This window comes from Trichoplusia ni, chromosome 2 (genome assembly GCF_003590095.1).
Source record: "Trichoplusia ni isolate ovarian cell line Hi5 chromosome 2, tn1, whole genome shotgun sequence".
Lineage (NCBI taxonomy): Eukaryota > Metazoa > Arthropoda > Insecta > Lepidoptera > Noctuidae > Trichoplusia > Trichoplusia ni.
This window is the reverse complement of record NC_039479.1, coordinates 14,316,987-14,327,464: the sequence shown is the minus strand read 5'-3', so window position 1 is coordinate 14,327,464 and position 10,478 is coordinate 14,316,987. Positions and strand designations below refer to the sequence as shown.

Sequence of the window (10,478 nt, the reverse complement as noted above, 5' to 3'; positions counted from 1 at the left end):
AATTGTATATTATTGAAATGTAGTTTGTTAATTAATAAATAATTCTCATATTATCAGTTTCTACCCTGCGTTTTTAATTTATTCTCTCGTCATTGATAAATAAGTTTACCTCACACCTGTAAATTAGTAGGTACATACGTTTTATATGTTCGAGCTCTGAGTCAGTAACTGATTCACATCAATTAAATATTGTTTTAAATTGACGCTTTGAGATGAAACTTGGTAATCATCTCTAAATGGTATCGAAAATATAACAATAATATTGTCTATGAAAAATATTATGTCTTTCTTAGCACCACTAGCCTACCATCCATATATCCGTCAACGTATTACATTCCATGTTTTGACATACTATTACATATTATTGCTTTGCATTTTTTACGTAAAAGCATTTAAATGGGCACTTGAAATAATGCTGGTAGAAATATTAAGGATTAAAATAACCATTAACTATACAAAATACAAGATACATTTTTTATATTTTTCAATTCCTTTCATTTACTTTATGAGCAAACAACTTGTGACACAATTATTTTATCTTTCCTAAAATGCACTACTCCAACACGCATCTTTAACTAGTTTCTAAAATGTTTTATTAAGTAGTATGATTTCATACGTACAGAAATTATTAACACATTGACCATTCAGTTCAAAAAGTTTACTATGATAGGTATTTACATCTATGTTTAACATACTAGTACACTACACTGAGCGACAAGTAAGGAATTTTCTATGTCATTAGAAATAAGTGACGTGTGCATACTGTGCAACCTAGAACACTTAAATATTCCAATGCTTAGATTGTCAAAGTATCGTAATATAAAGTTGGGGAAAAAGTTTTCGTATTTTGCATAACATTGAATCAAAATATCTTTAGTTGTACCGTTCAATGAGCATTTTAAGCCCTTAAAAAACTTCACTCTAAAGCCCGTTCAGAGTGTGTATGACTTGTTTAAGATTACCATATCTTAAAAGTGGTGTAAGAAACATAACACAACTTATAAAATTGGAGTAAAAAAACGACTTAACAAAAAGGTCGGTATTAGAGTACTATACAAGTTTGAACAAACCTAATACAAAATACGATATTTTTCCCCCACCTCATATATTCTGTAATAAGTTCGTCACATAATTAATTAATTATTACATCTATGGATTGAGCGACTTGTTTATCTCCTAAAACTCAAACCGTAATTATTGTTAAGCTTTAAAAATCTTGCTACCGTTACTTAGTTCATTGGATTTTGAGTCAGTTTTCTTATTGCTCGAAGCTGCCTTCGATGTTGAAACAGAGGAATCGATTGCAGTTGTTGTAGTTGATGGTGTGACATTTGTTATTCCCGGCGTAACTGTTGTATTTATTTTAGATGTTGATGATTTTCCACTACTACTTGATAAATTCTCTTTAGCATTATCTAATTTACTTACACTTTTAGGTTGCGTTACAGGTTTTGCTGTAACTGATGTGGGTGATTTTATTGCTGTAGGTGACTTGATCGCTGTTGCTGCGTTTGGTTGAATTGAAGGGTTAGTTGAAACTTTCGTCTTTGTATTAGTTGCTGGAGCAGATTTGGCATTCGCGGTACTTGTTGCTGGTGATCTTGTCGTAGAATTAAGGTTTGGAACTCCTGATTTAACCGCGGTTCCCAATTCATCAACATTATTTATTGAATTTTTTGTTGGTTCCATTGAAGTCGCAGTTAAAACAGTAGACTTTGAATTAATTTGATTCGATGATGTGGTAGGTGTAATAGGTATTGCAGATGAAGTAGGGTTCGATGTAGGTATTTTTTTAGCAACTGCTGTACCCGAGGAAGTGTTTTTGTTAGTATCTGTAGTTTTCGTCTTGTTAGAAGAAACAGCAGAAGCTGTGGTGGTAACAGTTTTATTATCAACTACAGTCGTAGTCGTGTTTACTGGAGATTTTTTAGCTGTGGTACTGCTACCTATTGAAGAAGGTAACTTACTTACAGTTGTTGTTATTGGAGTTGATGATTTATTAGCTGCAAGTGGTTTACTATCAGAACTTGGTGGATTTTTTACAGATGCAGTGCTTATTATGGGAGTTGAAGTTTGATTGGCTGCTGCATTGGTAGATACAGGAGGAGATGATTTTTGAACAGGGGCCGGGTGAGATTTTGGGGCCACTGTTCTGTTAACATTTGAGGCAGTACTGATAGGTACAGCAGACACACTAGTAGCTGGAGCATTCTTGGCACTTATTTTTGGCAAGACTGTTTTATCACTGGAATTAAAAGAATCATTACCTGCAGATTTAGCTTGTTTTGGACCAGAACTTGATTTTTGTGTTTCCTCAGAGTTTTGAGAACCTGTTTTACTGTTTTTTGTAGCAGATAAGTTCATATGCGGTTCTATCTTAGAATTTGGGTCGTCAGAATCTAACACTATGTTTTGACGCTGTAATTGTCTATTGTTAGTAGAAATAGTAGAATTTAATGAAGATTTATCGGTAATCTTATTAATACTTTCAGGTTTTTGTGTTTTGATAGAGCCAAATACTGTTGGACTATTATGAGATTCAGTTTTCTTCTCTGAATTTTTGAAGTCATCAGTTTTAGTTTGTGCTGCATTTACAACTTGATTTACAACTCCACCACTTTTACTGGTATTATTTATGGGTTTCGAGTTGACTGACCCTACTAATTTTGTAGGTTCGCTTGTTGCAACAGTTTTTTTTGTTTCATCTATTATAGTTGCTTTAGTGGTTTGAAGTGTCACTGGCACTTTAGTCGAATTTTTTTCGCCAACAGTTTTATTATCAATTGTATTATCTTTTTTTGAAGTACCGCTGTTCATTTTTGATTGATTGGTTGTTAGATCCTTAGACGCTAAAGACGATACTGTATTTTTGTTCAGTTCAGAACTAGTAACGACTGTTTTATCACCCGATATTAAAACTTTTGTACCAACAATATATGGTGGAATCGGTGTGTTTTCTGATGCCTTAATCGATGTTTTGTTATCTTTTTCTGTGGTTTTTATGTTGTTCTTAGGAATAGTAGAATATACTGCACTTATGTTAGAATTAACGAGCCCCGAAGATTCACCTTTAGTACTTCCACTTTTAAGCACGCTTACTTCAATGGTAGATAATATAGGAACGGGCGTAACTTGAACTGGTTCCATGTGCTTTGTTTTACCATCTGTGTGTATTTTTGCTGTTGTAAAAATAAGTGGACTGGGGCTATACCCGCCTTGCTTACTTCCATCGATTTCAACAAGAATTTGTGTTTTAGGTGCCACAAATCCTTTTCCAGAATCATGACTACTAAACATATTTGTATTCATGTGATTATGCAGGGGCCCTGTAGTAGTATACTTTGACGTAGTAGCGTCTGTCATGTTAATAGGTAAAGTTATGTCGTCAACGTTACTCACATTAACTGTTGATGATTTGTCATCCTGTATCAGTTTATCTTTATCGCCTCCACGGTCATTATTGGAATCAGTCTTAGTTTTTGACAACAAATTATATTTGGCACTTTGGTTTGAGGTGTCATTTTTTTCCTTATCCTTCTGCAGCAGAGGTTCTATGACTGTATCATCTGATTCGTGACTTAAGTTTTGAACTTTTCGCTTAATAGAGTTTCTTTTGGTTTTCAGTATGGCGCCTGGTTTTTTAATTTCGTTTTCTATACCACTTGTAATAGATGTTGAATCTCCGCCGTCTTGCGATGTCTGAAAATGTTTAAATAGGCACTTCTGTATTTTAAGAAGTCAGGTTAAAGAGAGCCTTAAATAACGTAACTAGAAAAAAAGAAAGTCGAAGAATAAAGTCCTTTTTATCACTTTACATTTCGCCACGCTTAGTAACAACAGGTTTTTACCTTTCGCATAGCAATAAGCGGATGGGTATGTGGGGGTCAAGCACCACGCTCGCGAAGCACGGGGCGGCCGTGCAGCAGCAGCACCGGTGGCGACAGCTCCGACTCGTGCCGGAACACCGCTGACGCTGACGGCCCCCACTCCTCTGTTGGCCGAGACAGCACTCGTGCTTTCTGCAGCGTAACAGTGATTATTATCTTGCACGATCGCAGATTGCAAGTTTGTAAAAAACTGATTACTATAGGTACACATTAGAATGTTACTTATTTAAAATACTTCTGTGGCTTTTTAATTTACGCTGAATACTTTACTTATTTGTACCTGGATTTATGAGCTAGTTTTTTTTACCTCCATTATGGTGAGATCATCAGGTCCACTACAAATCTGATCGATAGCCATTATAACCACCACGACAACTGGCAGAACGCCAAGTGTCCATCCCACGGCATCAGCCCACATTGGATAAACGTAGTAGCCATACGAAGCTGGTTTGTATTCAATCCAGTTGAACACAAGGATAAACTATTATCAAAGAAAACAAAAATGGTTAAATCTTATGCAGTTAAGCTGTAAAAATATTTACAATCGGAATACATACCACTAAAGCCGCAGGTGTAATTAGACGCCACATCGCACTCCAAAAGAAAACCCACAGCTTAGACTGACGTCCGATCATTCGTTGGATGTCTCCGCAAAACTTCTCTGCACCATAGATCCATGCTATTAGAATACACTCGCCGATCGCTATGATCAAGACAGACCAATTCGCAGCATATTTATCCATCAATTGGAGCCAATACATTCCACTCTGTTGAAAATAAATAATTAGAAAATGCTTGGAAGAAAAGGAAAGTTCAAACTAAAGTGTGTACCAATAACTTACATTTGTTGTGAAGATAAGTCCACCTAGATAGCCAAATACAGCAACTGTTAGCACAACCCAAACTTTCTTTTGACGGAAATTGGGAAATTTGTCTAATATAGCTGTTGTAACCGTTTCCATGAGAGCAAACTGCAATGTGAAATAACATTTATTATTGTTTTACCATACGGCTAATCAAAATTATCTCGTAAAAATATGAGTAATATTCATACCTGTGAGTCAAGACCGAGAGTTAACAACATGACGAAGAACAATATAGACCAAAGGGGAGAAACAGGTAGTCGGGTGACAACTTCAGGGTACACGATAAAAGCTAGTCCAGCTCCTTGATCGACGACTCGGTCGACTTCGACGTTCAATTCGTGTGCCAGAAACCCAATCACCGAAAATATTACCAGACCAGCAAAAAAGGATGTTGCTATGTTGGATACGGCAACAATTAATGAATCTCTGCAAATTAAAGAATAAATAATGAGTGCAAATACGTTGTAGGTCTCTACAGGATAAATTAGGGAATGATGTTACTATTATACTTACATGTAGCAGTTGTTAGAAAATTTGTTATAAGAAGAAAGAGTTATAAGACCTCCCCATGCCGGACTCAGCGCAAAGAATATCTGGACAGCAGCGTCACCCCATACCTGCAATACATTGTACAAGGCATAACACATGTTGTGCGAAACAGTGCAAGCTAATATCTGTGCCAAAGTATAGGTACCTGTGCGTTAGCAAGTTGACTGAAGTCTGGTGTTAGATAGAAAAGAATCCCTGTCGACGCTCCTGGCAATGTTACTCCTCGGAAAAACAGTATAACCAACACCACATATGGAAAAAGAGCGGTGAAGTACACGACCTGTAATAATTGAATACGGAGGGTTTATTTTTGTCATAACGGTATTCCGCACATCTATTACTTTTGTGTCAAGTTTAAAATTAACTGCTTTAAAGTCAAAGAGGGTCAAACAATTCATTGTTTGTCACACAGTAAACTTACTCCTAGTTATTAAATACAAAACTCACAAAATGGGTGGGTTCTTAAAACTTGATAAACATTATAAAAGACGATTCTTTTCTTACCTTGCCCGAAGACTGAACACCTTTACACAAGCAAAGAAAGACAATCAGCCAAGCTGCTAACAAGCAAAGAGCCATGCCCAGACGAATTTGGCCTATTTCTTCAATACCTGATGATAGTCCCAGTACTTGATTTCTACAAAAAAAAAAATACACTCATTCTGATACAATTATTGATATCTTCGAAAGTTCTTGTATTGGACGTGAAAATAATATGTACTTTCCTATAAAACTTAATTAAATTCCATCTGGAAGAAAATAGAAATAGGCACTCACGTGAAATACTCTTCAGCAGGTGGTCGCCGAAGTGCTCCGTCAGCTAAAGCAATAATTTTCTGTATTGATGCGTAAGATTGATTGAAACATTGTCGCAGATAATATGTTCCGTTAATGGCTTCACAACTGTCTGCCTCCTCATAGGAATAACAATCTAAAAACAAAAGAAACATTACTAATATTGTTACCTTAATCTTATGATATTTCATGTTGAGGTTTTAGACACTTACGTTCAGTGCTCCATTCCGCGTCGCAGTTTTGCCAGGGCAATTGATAGAAGATGCTCATGAATGACACTGCCATGTAGTAAATCGTCCAAGCGATGATAAGATTGTAATACAGCATTACAATACTGGATACTATCACCATGCCATAACCAAGGCCTTGGAAGAGAGGGCAAAACTTGTTGTACACGGCTACAGGCCCCAGGGCTGCGTACTGACCGAACGACAGCTCCATGAACATTAGAGGCAAGCCGGCGATTATGAGCATCACAGTAAATGGAATAAGAAATGCCCCTATAACAAAAGAATATTATTACACCATTTTTTAAAGAAATCCAGATATGTAGAAGTCACTTTCTAAAGTTAAATTATTAAATACACCAGTGTCATTTGGCCCCAGTTGGGCAGCAGGCATAAAAAGGTCAATGCATCGACGTTGGTTGTCCGTGGAACCAACGCATTTTATAAATAAAAAAGCTGTATTTTGTACCTCCCCCGTTGTTATAGCATAGGTAAGGGAATCGCCAGACATTGCCCAAGCCCACGCTATAGCCCAGCAGTGACAGTAAGAAGTCGAATCGTCCAGTCCAATTTCCACGCGCTGGTTCTGCGTCTTCTCCAGCTGGCTCCTGATTCAACTCCTCTTTGCACTAATAACAATACAACATTAATTTATTCCGTGACTAGTAATAAATAAAAAAAATAAATCGAAACATTGATACAATGTCAATTCTAAAACAAATCAGTCAAGTTTGCGTTAAAATCGAGATTTAAAATATATTAATTAGGCATCATGAAAGAATGACCATGATGTCCACCTATTCATGTTATAGCTAATTGGCTAGGTACACCAAGTTAATTAGTACGTTAATTAGTAACGTTGCGCTGAGAAAATCGACTCTACATAGTGATATATTTAACTAGTCACTTTGAATTACATGAGTGGTAACTCGTGTAATTCATTATATTTATGTTGAATATTTAAGATACGTCAGAAGAGATTTGTCATTTCCATGTCATGAATCAAATTGCAATTTCCGCCTAAGCGTCGTTTACCTAAATACCTATTTTATAGTATGATCATATCAGTCATTTAGAATCCGCAGAAATTGCTTATGACTGATCTACGTCGAAAATTAAGAATAAGTATGTATAATTGCTATTCCTGAAAATGACCTTTAACTTTATGATATTTCATTTTCATATATTGATAAATCTGTATAGGGGTTTTTAGATTCATGACTTAAAATAGTGAAGTCCTGCAGCAATTTGAAAGAACATATCATAACGTGAACAAATCAGCTGGCACTAAGCTTAGTTTTGTCGTCTCCGTTCAACACCGTCATTGTTACGTGATATAAGTATGTACCTATATATTCCATGTAGCATGTGACCTATATTTCAATAGGACCTAAAAACCTACTTAACACGGTTATAATTAAGGAAATTCCGCATAGAAATTATGTTCTTCACACATTATTGGATTACTTTTAACTTAAAATCAGGGTAGGAAAATCCTGTAAGGTACTCACATCGACATCGGTTTTATCCATTGCTGAATTCTTAGTCACAGCGGGGATTTGAGTTTCCATGGCGTTTGGTGACTTAGACATCTTAAATTAAAGTAGTATTTAAGTTATTTAAACAGAAACAAGTGATAAAGCATTATACTAGCAGCCACCACCGCGTCAATGACACAAGGTACACCGAGTATCGCACATAACATCACACTCGCTAGAACTAAACGACATGTATCACGAAAATACTAATGAATCAAAGTAGACATTAAACTAAGTAGTTTAACGAAATAAATCACACAGCAAGCGAGTTCAGTGTACATTAAATCGAAAAATACAAAACGCAGGAACGCGCAGATGTCAAGTTTCGCATCGACCGAACTCTGAATGAACATCTAGGTCAATATCAAGCCTCCGCCTCCGCTTCCCCCGCACCCTTCTTCACCCCGTTGTGAAAATTTTCTTCACTACTACATCATATTATGGAAATTTTCTCGAAGCTCACTAGAGAACATAGCATAGGTCTTTCGTTATGAGATTTTTTCACGAATGTGTAAGCTATTTCGAAACCCTTGTATCCTGCCTCTCTATGTGACATAGTACACCTACCGTGTGATACCCACGCACCGGTTTGGCTTAAATTGCGTTCTAAAAATAATAATTATCAATTATGATTATATTTTTTAACATCGTTTGAAATATAGGTACCGGTAAGTAAAGTAGAAGTAAAAGCTTGGTACCGATACCTACCAAGATTAATTAATTTACACTAAATTTATGTAATATGTACTTAAAACATCGAATACTAAAGGACAAGACAAGATTAAATTGTAGATAATTACATTGTTAAAATAATATCATACTTGGGAAATAAACGTCAGCGTTGCACGTAGCATTTCTCGTAGCATGTCATTGTTACCCAAAACGTGGTATTGACGCCGTACGACATTAGGTTAGGTCAGTGCAGGTACAAGCTCTTCGTTATAGAATTATTATTGCAATCGTTTTAAGAACTTGTATTGATGTATGCTTTGATGGTCTATTAAAGCAGAAACTGGGCCGTTGCATTACTCATATCATCCTTAGATACAGCGCGGTATGAATGCCCATATCCTTACTTTTTCCGGATCCATAGATATCACTCGTCTAAAGCGTGTATTGGCAGTATTGTTTCAGGTGTCTACCAATACATACCTACCGTTTAACTAATTGTTTTAAGTAATATGTATATCCATAGGAATAATGTCGTTTTAGATCTTTAAAGATAGTAAAAATATTTACGGCAAAATAGTCCACATTCGTATCTATTATGATAATTAATTTATACATACTCTTATCATTTATTAGTTCATCTTATTCGTTTCTAATATATTAGATATTTCTTGCCCAAAAGCAACTGGAAAACTTATCGAATCATGACTAGCCTCTTGCAAGTCGGAACAGACTCAGAGAAAAAAGCTAAGTATTTGTTTTTTTTAATATCTAAGCCGCTCTCTATTATGTAAAGTTTTATTTCATAGAGTGAATAAATCAGCTATTTTACATACACATGTCGATTTTTATACCAGACTTGACTAGTAGGATATGGGGAAACAGATAAACGTAAACGTAGCGATGCTTATATCCGCCTGTGTGCACCTTTAATTTCCCTTCGAAGCAATCGCGAAAGTTCATGCGTGCAAGAGATAATCAAAACAATGATCAAGATTTGCATATTTATAGAATTAATATCATCGAGCATTGAGTTTATATTCCATTATAATGCGAATCTGTCTCTCTTTGCCCTGATGATATTGCATAAGTAAAAGAGAGCGAAATTCCCGATAGCGTAGGCGTACCTCTTGATTTAAGTGGATGGCGATCTAGAACGATTTACTAAATTAATGCGAATGGTAAAATGGAAGGTTGTTATAAAGAGCTTTAAGAATTACTGTTTAGTAAATAAGGTAGGATCCTACATACATACTTAAACATTCATTGAGGATGAATTCGTTTATAGAACGATCGATGCACGTGTGTCACGCTGCCTGAGATTGATTAAAGTGTAGATAAAACCGGGCTTCGGTTTAAGTTTAGATAGCATTATTAACAAATACTTATACACTGACATGATAGATAACTACCATATTAATGTTACGTGTGCTCTTAATTCATAATTATTTATTGCGTTCGAATTAATGCTCGAAAGAAATATCTAAGTAACCCCAATTCCGCTATTTGTAATGGCCGATGATTGAATGAAAATAAGATTAAAACAACACTGTTCGTATTCTAGTAAGCATTTTTCTACACAGTAATTGTAAATTTAATACGGGGCGGAATACTCACGATCATTACAATTTGGTACTGATTCCACTCATGATAAGTTCTCCTTCGCAATTTTCATTTATATAGTTTTTATACTAGAGTAGTGTAGGAATCATTATGTCAAGTTTGCTGCGTATTACGAGGATTGGAGTTACGAACACGCGGTACCCAAACACCAATGATCCCAATTTGTTCTTTCTATGTCTAGATTTTCTTTGGTGCATTTTATAGAACAACGGTTTTAAAACAATTGCCCACGCTGCTTCTTATTTTTTTATCAAGCGTACGAGTATACAATATTTATTAGTTACACTTAATAACAATTAGTTCTCGAATACCTTAGATATTAAA

General features: G+C 35.6%; 1 protein-coding gene across 2 annotated transcripts; it reads right to left on the bottom strand.

The window, feature by feature from the left end:
• On the bottom strand, positions 1-10,405 carry LOC113508322 (sodium- and chloride-dependent glycine transporter 1-like). 2 transcript variants are annotated; one of them, XM_026891288.1, is made up of 13 exons: positions 7,836-10,405; positions 6,794-6,953; positions 6,310-6,597; positions 6,080-6,233; positions 5,807-5,939; positions 5,448-5,582; positions 5,267-5,370; positions 4,942-5,179; positions 4,730-4,858; positions 4,445-4,654; positions 4,195-4,368; positions 3,849-4,019; positions 3,614-3,699 (listed from the first exon to the last, which is right to left on the bottom strand). In XM_026891288.1, exons 1-12 carry the CDS (start codon positions 7,914-7,916, stop codon positions 3,885-3,887), a joined length of 1,941 nt encoding a protein of 646 aa, XP_026747089.1. In that variant the 5' UTR covers positions 7,917-10,405; the 3' UTR covers positions 3,614-3,699; positions 3,849-3,884. The 2 variants fall into 2 exon arrangements, with proteins under 2 accessions (XP_026747087.1, XP_026747089.1); XM_026891286.1 differs by lacking the exons at positions 4,195-4,368; positions 4,445-4,654; positions 4,730-4,858; ... (6 more) ...; positions 6,794-6,953; positions 7,836-10,405 and having other exon boundaries at positions 1-3,699; positions 3,849-3,940.
• Positions 10,406-10,478: the final 73 nt, after the last annotated feature.